We start from the raw sequence: 13,184 nt of genomic DNA, 5'->3' as shown, positions 1-13,184 counted from the left end.
AATGGCAGAAACCGGCCACCTGAGGAAGAGGACTGTGATTGGACATCAGGAGTTTCTGAGTGGATATAAGGCAGCCGACGCCCTGCAGGGTTGCTGATGATTTCTCCTGCTCTGAGGTCTGGCCTCCAGTTCAGTTCCTGTCTTCTAAAGCTAAGTTTTGCTCTGCTATTGTTCCATGAGATTTTGTCTGATTTACTTAATTTTGTGTTCTGCCAGTCCCGGCTGGGGCTGTGCTGAATTTCCATTTTTGTCCCTGATCGGTTTAATCTCTTTTGCTCTGTCCTCAGAAAATATCGGAGTGCTGATATAGGGATTTTGAAGTCTAGTGACTTCAGGGCCGTTTTTCCTATCAGACATGTTGGGACATTTTTGGTAGAGTTTTTGCGGATTGCAGCCAGCATCTTTTCTGTCCTGTCCTATCTAGTTAGTTGGGCCCCATCGTTTGCTCTGCCTGTCTTTCTGTCTGTGTTTGTGTTTTCATCTTTTTTCACCGTCAATACATGTTGGGGGCTGTCTATTGCTTTGGGGTCTGCTCTGGGGCAGTTTAGATTTTCCCTTTCTTTCTTTAGGCTTATTTAGCTCTCCGGCTGTGACGAGGCGTCTAGGACCACCGTAGGCACGCTCCACGGCTACTGCTAGTTGTTGTGAATAGGATCAGGGGTCTGCGATCCGCTAGTTACCAACCTCTCTGGTTTTCTGGACTTAGCTTGCCTTTTTGTTTTTTCCTCCTCCGGTGACTCATTCATAACACAGGTGTATTAAAGTGTTGGAGGACCAGAGGGCCCATCTTGCTGAATTATTAAAAATACTCCCATATGAAAACGCTGGCAGCAGAGGTCACAGTTCATTGGCCAAGCAAGGAGTACAGGTGAGAGACACACAACTCAAATCCAGCACAGGCAGTGGAACAGTTCGGGGAGAGTTTTCTCAGACCCTCCCATTCACCTGTGTCTGAGGTGCAGGGGACTCTTACATGGAGTGCAAGTGTTTGAAAATGATGAGGGAGTACCTTCCTGACCGTATCAACATCCTCTGTCATTCCTCTGTGCCTTTTAATTATTGGTTATCCACGCTGAAAACGTGGCATGAACTGGTTCTCTCTACTGCGCACGTTCACTGTACTCACGGTCAAGGATGAAACGGTGCCTCGCTCTCTAGCATTTAATGGCCAAACAGCGCCTTGGTAAATGGCAATATCGCTTTTAGTGGCACAATGTGAACTGTCCTTTGCAGCGCCATTGCTGTAAGGATGGAGCACGCTATTAAGCCTACTATGCGCTGCTTGTCCACGCAGAAAATCTTTGATGTCTTGCCCGATTTCTATAAGCTGGTCCCATGCCTCTAGGTCACCGGGTCTGTCTGCTGCATTTTGCAGCAGCATTGGCACTTCGGGTGCATAGTGCACTGCCCCACTTCACCTCCACTTCAGCCTTCAGCTCAAAAAGGTAGCACATCAGTCACAAGCTGGAAGCACTGCAGCACTGCCTAATCAAAGCAGGAACAGGCTGCACTGAAGCTAATATGGTTCTATGGAAAGCGCCACAATGCTGAAGAGTTGTGGACAGCTATGAAACAGCAGGCATTTCGGTGGATGAGACCGGTGAACCCACAGTCAGGCATGTTTGTGTGTGACAATGTGTGAAACCTGGTGGCTGCTCTTTGGCAAGTGCTTCTTCCACTGTTGTGCGTGCAAGCCAATCCCCTGTCCATGGTGCATGTGAAGATGCATCCTGCCCTGCACGCGTCGTTGACCACAGTCAAACTGCACCATAATCAAGCACGAACACGTCCTTGTCACAGCACAGCCTTCAGTTGTCCATTCCCTAGTCATTTGAGTGCAAATGGAAAGACGCAGCCAACGGCCCACAGGACACAGTACTAAACTCACAAATTTGTCGTCTGCTTGCACTTGAAATGTAGCATTCTAGGCTCTTGGGAAACGGACGCTTTCCGGTACCTGATGGCTTTGACTGTAACATGGTATCATGGTATTCGGTCCCCACCCAGCACTATTTCTCCGGGTCTGTCATCATGATATTAGACAAGCAAGAACGTGTCACACAACATTACCAGTGCCATCAACAATGCTGGTACAGGGAAAGTGCACCTAACCACAGACACGTGGACAAGTGCTTGTGGGCAGTGACGGTACATCTTGCTGACGGCACACTGTGTAGGCATAAAAAAAGTCATGACCCAGTCAGATATTGGGAGACCATGTCACAAATGTATGGAGGAGACAGTTTGGGGAAGGCTTTGTGTATCATTTAGGGTTTTGACCTGTAGCCTATGGCCAATAGGAAGGCAGTGAAGGGCCTGTCAGAGAGTAGAGGCTGTGGGATAGCGGAAGGACAGTTGGATTACTCTGGAAGCAGAGTTTTGGATTGATTTGAAATAAAACTACCCTGCTTGTGACAGCTTACAATCTACACTAAGTAACAACGATAACCATAATTTAAAACAAACAAAACAATCCTGCTTGTGACAACTTATAATCTACACTAAATTACAATGATAACAATAATTTAAACCAAACAAAACAATCCTGCTTGTAACAATTTATAATCTACACTAAGTAACAACGATAACCATAATTTAAAACAAACAAAACAATCCTGCTTGTGACAACTTATAATCTACACTAAATAACAATGATAACAATAATTTAAACCAAACAAAACAATCCTGCTCGTAACAATTTATAATCTACACTAAATAACAATGATAACAATAATTTAAACCAAACAAAACAATCCTGCTTGTAACAATTTATAATCTACACTAAGTAACAACGATAACCATAATTTAAAACAAACAAAACAATCCTGCTTGTGACAACTTATAATCTACACTAAATAACAATGATAACAATAATTTAAACCAAACAAAACAATCCTGCTTGTAACAATTTATAATCTACACTAAATAACAATGATAACAATAATTTAAACCAAACAAAACAATCCTGCTTGTAACAATTTATAATCTACACTAAATAACAATGATAACAATAATTTAAACCAAACAAAACAATCCTGCTTGTGACAACTTACAATCTACACTAAGTTGCGCTGCATTTCCAGTGACTCTCACATTCTAAACATTTTTAGTGACATTCATTACTAGTGTTGAGCATTCCGATACCGCAAGTATCGGGTATCGGCCGATACTTGCTGTATCGGAATTCCGATACCGACTTCCGATATTTTTTCAATATCGGAAGTCGGCATCGGAATCGGAAGTTCAAAGTTGATTGACAGCCGAAATGACGTCATCATGATGCGCGGTGTGTGCGCATCATGATGCGCCGTCATTTCGGGCCTTCCGGGGGTCTCTGCCGGCCTGCCGGGGGGCTGTGTGGACTGCCCGGGGTCTGTACCGGCCTGCCGGGGGGCTGTGCCGGCCTGCCGGTGGTCTGTGCACCCTGTGGGGGTCTGTACCGGCCTGCCGGGGGGCTGTGCCGGCCTGCCGGGGGGCTGTGCTGATGTCCGGGGGTCTGTGCAAGCATCGTCCGATGGGACTATAAGTCCCATCGGGCGATGCCTGCTACCATGACAGTGATTGACACATTAGCCAATGATGGGACAGTAGTAGTCCCATCATCCGGCTAATGTGTTAAATGTTAAAAAAAAAAAAAAAAAAAAAAAAAAATACTACATACATACTACATACATACTACATGCATGCTACATACATACTACATGCTACATACATACTACACAGCAATGGCATAAAGTGAGACTAGGGACTTTTTTTTTAAGTGGCGGAGGAATACAGTGCGGAAGGATACCTACCTTCCGTCATTGGATTCCTGCAGCCCGTAGAGAACGGCAGCATCAGCTGATGCTGCAGTTCTCTACCCAAGATCGTCGTGGGACACACTCGTGGACTGCTTCGGATCGTGGGTGAGTATTTTTGTGGTTTGTTATGTTAATATTTATTCCGTAAAAGACAATGGCTTCGGGGAACAATGTGACAAGTATTGGTAAGTATGTTACTCTATGTTATATGTACTGTATGTCTATGTATGTATTGTATGAATGTATTGTATGTAGTATGTATGTAGTATATATGTGGTATGTATGTAGCATGTAGTATGTATGTAGCATGCATGTAGCATGCAGTATGTATGTAGCATGCATGTAGTATATATGTAGTATGTATGTGGTATGTATGTAGCATGTAGTATGTATGTAGCATGCATGTAGTATGCATGTAGTATGTATGTAGCATGCATGTAGTATATATGTAGTATGTATGTAGCATGTAGTATGTATGTAGCATGCATGTAGTATATATGTAATATGTATGTAGCATGTAGTATGTATGTAGCATGCATGTAGTATGTATGTAGTATGTATGTGGTATGTATGTAGCATGTAGTATGTATGTAGCATGCATGTAGTATATATGTGTTATGTATGTAGCATGTAGCATGCATGTAGCATGCATGTAGTATGTATGTAGTATGTATGTAGTATGTATGTGGTATGTATGTAGCATGTAGCATGCATGTAGTATGTATGTAGTATGTATGTGGTATGTATGTAGCATGTAGCATGCATGTAGTATGTATGTAGTATATATGTGGTATGTATGTAGCATGCAGTATGTATGTAGCATGCATGTAGTATATATGTAGTATGTATGTAGCATATATGTAGTATGTATGTAGCATGTAGTATGTATGTAGCATGCAGTATGTATGTAGCATGCATGTAGTATATATGTAGTATGTATGTAGCATATATGTAGTATGTATGTAGCATGTAGTATATATGTAGTATGCATGTTGCATGCATGTAGTATATATGTAGTATGTATGTTGCATGTAGTATATATGTAGTATGCATGTTGCATGCATGTAGTATATATGTAGTATGTATGTTGCATGTAGTATATATGTAGCATGTATGTAGCATGTAGCATGCATGTAGTATATATGTGGTATGTATGTAGCATGTTGTATGTATGTAGCATGTATGTAGCATGTAATTTTTTTTTTTTTTTTTTTACATTCAACACATTAGCCGGATGATGGGACTACTACTGTCCCATCATTGGCTAATGTGTCAATCACTGTCATGGTAGCAGGCATCGCCCGATGGGACTTGTAGTCCCATCGGACGATGCCTGCACAGACCCCCGAAGCCTGCACAGCCCCCCGGCAGGCCGGCACAGCCCACCGGAGCCTGCACAGACCACCGGCAGGCCGGCACAGCCCCCCGGCAGGCCGGCACAGCCCACCGGAGCCTGCACAGACCACCGGCAGGCCGGCACAGCCCCCCGGCAGGCCGGCACAGACCACCCGAGCCTGCACAGACCCCCTGGCAGGCCGGCACAGCCCCCCGAAAGGCCCGTACAGACCCCAGAGAGGCTGTACAAGGCAAAAACAGGGTTTTTCTTATTCCGATACCGGAAGTCCCATAGACTTGAATGGGACTTCCGGTATCGGAATCGGCGATACCGATACTTTTTTTTAAGATCGGCCGATCCATTCCGATCCGATACTTTGAAGTATCGGACGGTATCGCTCAACTCTATTCATTACTGGTTGATGACACTACTAGACACACGCTACAAGGAGAACTTTCAATCTCTTCTTACAGAGGCAGAGAGGTGTACAAAAGTGTTGCTGTACCAGAGGGCCCTTGTAGTAGAATGACTGCAAAAAATTCCCACATGAGAATGTTGGCAGCAGACGTCTGAGTTTGTGGTACAACCAAGAAGTCAAAGCGACAGAGACAGAAGTACAATCCAGCTCAGGCAGGGGAACAATGGCAAACTTCTGTGACACTTTTCTCAGACCCTCCCATCGTGCTGGCACAGAGGCAAGGGGGGTGCTGGCACAAGAAGTGCAATGTTTGGGAATATACTGAGTACCTTGCAGATCGTACTAACGTCCGCCGGGATTCCTCTTTGCCTTTTAATTATTGGGTATCCAAGCTGGACACGTGGCATGAATGTGCTCTCTACGCCTTGGAGGTCCTGGCCTGCCCTGCTGCTATTGTTCCGTCAGAGGGGGGTTTTAGTGCCGCTGGTGGAATTACGACAGATAAGCGCATCCGCTTGTCAAATGACAATGCTGACAGGCTGACCTTTATAAAAATGAACAAGGCCTGTATTGGGACAGACTTCTGTACACCACCGAATGAAAGCAGTGAAACATAACCTCAAATACGTTGTCTTTTTTGTGGAGGTGTATTCTCATGCACCTCTTCACAACCACACATGGGTATTCGCTTCATGATTTGGTCTGTTTGGTGTTATCCTCCTCCTTATCCTCATCCTCATCATCAACAACCAGTAGACACAAAAGTCACTCAATTTTTGTGCAAGAGTGTTTTTATGATGCCCGTAATAAATTTGAAACCAAAACAAATGTTTCTCCCCCAGGGGGAACTGTCATGCAAATGAGTTGCACGTATATTCTTCCCATTTATTCTTATATTTTCCGGTTTTACTATCTCTGGACCATTATCATAGGACCTAGTATATAGCTCTCCATCAGAAAAATATTGAAATACAATTATATTATATTTTAATTTATATCCCTGTCTCTGAGCCGTTGCTAGGGACAAGCATATCTTGTTGGACACATTATGGCTTCATATCTATGAACCTGTGTTCGCCCCTCCCTTTTCTTTTTTTCTTTCATAGGTGGATTCACATTTTTTATTTATTTGTTTGATTTCAGTATGCTTTCTCATTATGTCTCCTCATTGTCCGCCACTAAATCACCAGGGTTAACATGTTCTGTGCTGCTACAGGCAGTCCAATTTTTCCCAAGGATGTCTATGGTGCCCATAGTATACTTTTTAAAAATGTACCCCCCATGCGGACATGTTTGTCAGCCCAGGCACTGCGTGTATATAACGAGAGTCACAGACTGGCCAAAAAAGGGAATTTAGCCCTAAAATAACTCAAATTTTGGCACACGCATGTATGAGGCGTGTCAGAAATAGACCTCCACTGTAAAATGTGGCCTGATTTTTTAAAAGAATGCAACATAGTGCTGTATATAACTTTAGTACCAGACAGGAAATTACTGGAGTATCGGCCTAAAATCGGCACATTTTTATCACACGGACGTATGAGGCTTGTCACAGATATACCACACTGTCAAATATGATTATTAGTTTTTTGGTGGATGCAAAAGACTGCTGGATATAACGATAGTGACAGACTGGCCCAAAAATGGAGTTTAGGCCTAAAATGCCTCCATTTTGGCACATGGATGTATGAAGCATGCCAGAGATAGACCCCACGCTAAAATATGGCCTGTTTTTGTAAAAGAATGCAACCTAGTGCTGTATCTAAGTAGTTTCACCCAGGACAAAGAAAAAAAGCACCGTAAACTGGCAAAAGTTTGAGCACACACAGATATGAGCTGCCATGGAGATACCACTAGAATAAATGTGTGGCCTTTTTTTTTCTGGCCAAAAAAAGCTGTATTTTAACAAAAGTCACAGCCAGCCCGAAAAAAAAACAGCCGTAAACTGGCCAAACTTTGAGCACACACAGATATGAGCCGCCACAGAGTTACCACTATGACAAATGTGTGCCCAAATGTGTGCCCTGTTTTTGTTTATTTTTGGCCTAACTAGTACTGTTTATAAGTACATTTTCACCCAGGAAAAAAAGTAAAAAAGAAAAGCGCCGTAAATTGGCAAAACTTTGAGCACACAGAGATATGAACCGCCACAGAGATACCACTCCGACAGATGTGGGGTTTTTTGGTATTTTTGGTCTAACAACTGCTGTATATAAGTACAGTTTCACCCAGGAAAAATAAAGAAAAGTGCCGTAAACTGGCAAAACTTTGAGCACACACAGTTATGAGCAGCCGCGGAGATACCACTACAATAAATGTGTGGCCTTTTTTTTGGCAAAATACTGCTGTATTTAAACCAAAGTGATAGGCAGCCCCAAAAAAATAAAACAGCCGTAAACTGGCCAAACTTTGAGCACACACAGATATGAGCTGCCATGGAGATACCACTACGACAAAAGTGTGCCCTGTTTTTTTTTTGGCAAAACACTGCTGTATTTAAACAAAATTGACAGCCAGCCCACAAAAATAAAACAGTCGTAAACTGGCCACACAGATATGAGCACGGAGATACCACACCAAAAAATGTGTGGCGTGTATTCCAATTGCACCTGGGGCTAGCTATATACGGCTGATATATCCCACAGGTAGCAGCAGCACCAGATACACACATACAGTGCCTGCAGGCCTTGCACTGATGTGCATACAGCGACGTACACTACCCTGCCTGCCTAACACTGGAACCTATATACTCTGGAATTAGTCCTTAGAAGGACTGTTGGTTTAGCTGGATGTGAGTATTTAGGATAGTAGACCCCACACTAACTAAGAAATGCCCAATTCTGACCCTATCAATGCAGCAGCTCTCCCTACACTCTCTGAATCCGGAGCTGAATGCGCCGAGCAGGGCGGCGTCTGGTTCCTTATACCCCTGATGACGCTGGGCAGCCAGCCAATCATTGCACGACCACAAGAAAGATGGCTGCAGCGTTTCATGGCCTGGCAGACAATCTCTGCACCATGATTGGGTCTCTAAAGTCCGCCAAAATTGCTGGGTGGAGACCCGAGTTCCCGCCGAGTAATCCCGGAAATACTCGGTGCTCGCCGAGTACACCGAGCAAAGTGATACTTGGGCAAGTACCGAGTAGTGGCGAGCACGTTCGCTCATCACTACTTCCAGTGTCCAGAAGTGCTCAATTGTGGAACTGCACCGAACAGCTCTGACAATTGTTTAGCGGCAGAGATTGGGTACTGCAGCGGCCCTTAGTGATTCAAATGGGGGTGGACAACTGTGGTCACCATAAAGCTGATAGAGCTGTACTGGTCAGCTCCACCAGAAACAGCAGATCAGTGGGGGTACCGGGTGTCACACCCCAGCTATAAGATATTGATGGTATATCCTAAAGATAGTTCATCAATGTAAAAGTCCCAGACAACTCCTTTAATAATATCTGTTAACATAACTATTCATGGGGACACCAGAGCCCCTTTACAAAAGAGCTGTTAGGAAATGGGATTCAATGAGTACACATGTAAGTCAAGAGCCCTTAAAGTGAACTTGATATCAGAAAAGTCTGCGCTTAGAGTAAAGCCCCTCATACACAATATATAGCTGTCGGTCGAGCTGATAGGTATCCCTCCCGATTCCTCCATACATAGGAGCTCTCACTTGTCCCAGTTCTCCTCTCCTGTGTCAGACAGTCATTGACAGACTCCTCTAGCGGCAGCTTAATAAAGATGGAGGTAAAGCCTCTGCCAAAAACAAATGCATAGTCAGTAAAAATACACTTTAGGAAAACTCAGCTAGAGATTTTACCAGCAGGCAGGGTCTTATGCTTGCAAAACTCAGTGGGTATGCTGGCGTATAAAATACATCATGAGAACATACCCCTAGGAATCTAAGTTGAGGAGAGTTGCTTCATACAGGTCCCCTAGGTTGGACTTACCTAATCTCCATCAGGTTTACTGATTTTAGTATAAGGTCTTGGATAATTTCAGCGCTGACATCAGTAAGGTAATTATGGCTCAGATCTAGGTGTGTGAGGTTGGGGTTTTGGTCTAGTGAGATCAGAAGTGGAGCATATTCATCCTTCAGCTTTATCTGTTGTAGACTGTGGAGAAATATAATGGTTCAGTATGATCAAATATAGCGCTCATGAAGGATTAACTCCCTTTACCACCCCTAGGACACCAGGGATGTTTCTATTATTATTATTATTATTTATTTATATAGCACCATTAATTCCATGGTACTATACATGAGAAGGGGTTACATACAAAGTTATAGATATCGTTAACAGTAAACAAATTTACAATGACAGACTGGTACGGAGGGGAGGGGACCCTGTCCTTGCAGACTTAATCTGGTGCCTTGTAAGATGAGATTTCAATCTTCTCATATGGTGGCCATTTTACCAAAGCCCACTACAAGGAATTCAATAGAAAAGTGCGGGGACTCTGCTCAATGCTGACATTTTCTGTCAACTCAGAGCACACAGCCTTACAGTGCCGAGACACTCCCTCCTCCAGGCCCGGGGCCCGCAGCATCACCCCACTCCTGCTTACTCCACAGGCTTTCTACAGTAATGATCTTGCCTCCTGTGACCTCGCTCCACCGCAGCCGCCCCTCCTCCCCCGATAAGCTACGTTTGGATTATAAAACGCACCCACATTTTCCTCCCAAGTTTGGGAGAACAAAGGGAAGTCTTATAATCCAAAAAATAAAGTTACATTATTACCACAAAAATTGCATTTTAGCCCCAGATTTTACATTTTCACATGGTGAAAATGCTAAAAATGGCACCAAAATTTGTCCCACAATTTCTGCTAAACGTGGCAATACTCCATATGTGGCTGTACAGTGCTGCTTAGCCATGCGGAGACACTCGGGAGGGACAGAGCACTATTTGACTCTTGGAGCACATATTTTCCTAGAATAGATTGTGGACTCCAAATACAGAGCCACTAAGTGCTAGAAAAGCAGAATCTCCCGTCAAGTGACCACATTTTGGAAATTATACCTCTTTGGGAATTTATCTACAGGTGTAGTGACAATTTTCACTTCATGGGTGTTTTCCAGAAATAAACAGCAAAAGATGTTTCTGGGTAAAAATTGCAAATCTGCCATTATAGTGTCTATACATTGTAGTGCCCAGTACGTTTTAGTGCCCAGTACAATATGCCTATCTCGTGCTTCTGGAGACATGCACCTCGTAATTTAGGTGGGCTCTCATCTCTACAGAAATGCCAAACATGTGGATGCTAAATGTGGTTTACGCACATTGTGGGTTTCAGAAGGGAGGGGGGCATTTGGAATTGGGAGCGAAGAATTCACTCAATTTCTTTTGGGGGCGAGGATCCATTTTGCTTTTCCAGAGCCTTTGTAATGTAACAGAGCCATTCTAGTAACGTGGAAGTCCCCTATATTTCCGTTAACAGATGACAGACCTAAGTGGAGACTTGCTTTTTTAACTGGCGCTGTACGCTGAGCACTTACAGTGGGGGAAATAAGTATTTGATCCCTTGCTGATTTTGTAAGTTTGCCTACTGACAAAGACATGAACAGTCTATAATTTTAAGGGCAGGTTAATTTTAATATTGAGACATAGAATATCAAAAATAAAATCCAGAAAATCACATTGTATAAATTATATACATTTATTTGCATTTTGCAGTGGGAAATAAGTATTTGATCCCCTACCAACCATTCTGAATTCTGGCTCCTACAGACCAGTTAGATGCTCCTAATCAACTTGTTACCTGCATTAAAGACAGCTGTCTTACATAGTCACCTTTATAAAAGACTTCTGTCCACAGACTCAATTAAACAGACTCTAGCCTCTACAACATGGGCAAGACCAAAGAGCTTTATAAGGATGTCAGGGATAAGATCATAGACCTGCACAAAGCTGGGCTCTGTTCAGTGGTGTCCTTCTTTTCAAAGTGCACAAAACTTTGTCGGACTGCATTTTTATGCATGCCTAAAAAGACGGACTCGCCTGATCATAGGCCAGACAGTGTTCACAGTGCCTCCATCCGCCTCATTATAGGGAATCTTCTGCCAGAAGTTCCGTCTGATTCACGTATTTTAGAGATTTACATGGAAACTCCAGTGCAAGCTCTCAGCCCAGAGCGCAGGATAAATGTGCGCCGAGCCTCATTGCGTTCTTTGGGGGACAAATTAACAGCAGGTCAAGATTTTTTTATTTTTTACACCGTTCCTTGTGCGGTATAAGTGATTAGGTGACTTTATTCTTCGGGGCGCTGTGATACCAGATTTATATCTGCTTTTTATGTTTGTGTGCTGTCACACACTAAAAGATGTTTTTTTTTAAATACAAAAACAAGTTTTTCCATCCCCATATTTTGATAGCTATTATTTTTCCATCTTTCTGCTGACAGAGTCATGTGAGATCTTGTTTTTTTGGGACAAGTTGATGTTCTTATTGGCAGCATTTAACTTTGTTTATCAATTTCTATTCTGATTTTTGGGAGGAAGAATGAACAAAAATCAGCAATTCAGTAATTATTTTTGTTGTCTTTTTTATGCCATTACATGTGTGGTAAATGTGATAACACAGTTTTATTCTTCGGGTCAGTACGATTACAGTGATAGCACATTTATATTTTGTTCTTATATTTTGCCGCTTTTACACATTAAAAACAATTTGTTTTCAGTTATACCATTTTTATTTACATTTGAGTTTTCGATTGAATTTTATTCCACTTTTTGTTCTGCTGTATGTTGAAAAAGTATAATTTTTTGCCTTTTTTTACGGTGTTCACTGAAGGGGTTAACTAGCGTGACAGTTTTATAGATCAAGTGGTTGTGAATGCGGCGATACCAAATGTGTGTACTTTTTTATGTGTTGATACTTTTACATAAAAGCAATTTTTTTTTCGAAAAAAAGAATTATTTTTGCATCGCTGTATTCTGTGAGCTACAGGTTTCTTATTTCTCTGCTTTTGGAGCCGTATGGCGGCTTTCTTTTGTAGGACAAGATGATGTTTTCATCAATACCATTTTTATTAACTTTTGACCTTTCAATTACATTTTATTTAACTTTTTGTATGGTGGTATGATAAAAAAGCATAATTTTTTTGACTCGTTTTAATTTTTTTTTATGGTGTTGAAGGGGTTGACTAGTGGGACAGTTTAACAGCGTTATTACGGACACGGCTATACCAAATATGTGTAGTATTTTATTTTTGTTTTTACATAAATATATGTATTTATTGGTATAATATTATTTTTCACTTCTTTGTTCTTTATTTTTTTTTATATTTTTACAATTTTTGAAAACTTTATTTTTAACTTTTTACATTGCTCCAGGATGGGACAATTTTCCCTGCACTAATCACTGATCTAATGCTTTTGCACTGAAGGATATTATATCAGTCCCTGGCACACAGGGAGATGGCATGTTAGCTCGTGCTCTGAGCAGGGACTTACAGGCCACTGTACCTGGGTGACTCAACTGCCATATTTCAGTCCGTTGTCACGATGGAGACAATCAGCACAAAGCAATTGAAATCACATTGTGTCTATCAGAAAAGAGAGGAAGCTTCCTTTCTAAGCTGGTCGATGTTGCTGTCGCTATTGATAGCAGCATCAGAGGGGTTAAACACCGTC

At 42.4% G+C, this 13,184-nt stretch overlaps 1 protein-coding gene across 4 annotated transcripts in view; it reads right to left on the bottom strand.

Moving 5' to 3' along the window:
* LOC141082913 (NACHT, LRR and PYD domains-containing protein 3-like) overlaps positions 1–13,184 on the bottom strand; it is a 94,396-nt gene that overhangs the window by 7,498 nt on the left and 73,714 nt on the right. For 3 of the 4 annotated variants that reach the window (XM_073566963.1, XM_073566965.1, XM_073566964.1), the window contains 2 exons: positions 9,499–9,663; positions 5,387–9,304 (listed from right to left, as the gene is read on the bottom strand). In XM_073566963.1, coding sequence (XP_073423064.1) covers positions 9,148–9,304; positions 9,499–9,663 — 322 coding nt within the window. In that variant the 3' untranslated portion in view covers positions 5,387–9,147. Of the gene's footprint in view, positions 1–5,386; positions 9,305–9,498; positions 9,664–13,184 lie in introns of those variants that run through there. The other variant, XM_073566966.1, reaches the window with a different exon arrangement.

This window comes from Dendrobates tinctorius, unplaced genomic scaffold, assembly GCF_039654945.1.
Source record: "Dendrobates tinctorius isolate UK_male_01 unplaced genomic scaffold, ASM3965494v1 ptg000019l, whole genome shotgun sequence".
Classification (NCBI taxonomy): Eukaryota; Metazoa; Chordata; class Amphibia; order Anura; family Dendrobatidae; genus Dendrobates; species Dendrobates tinctorius.
This window is presented reverse-complemented; position numbering and strand designations above follow the sequence as displayed.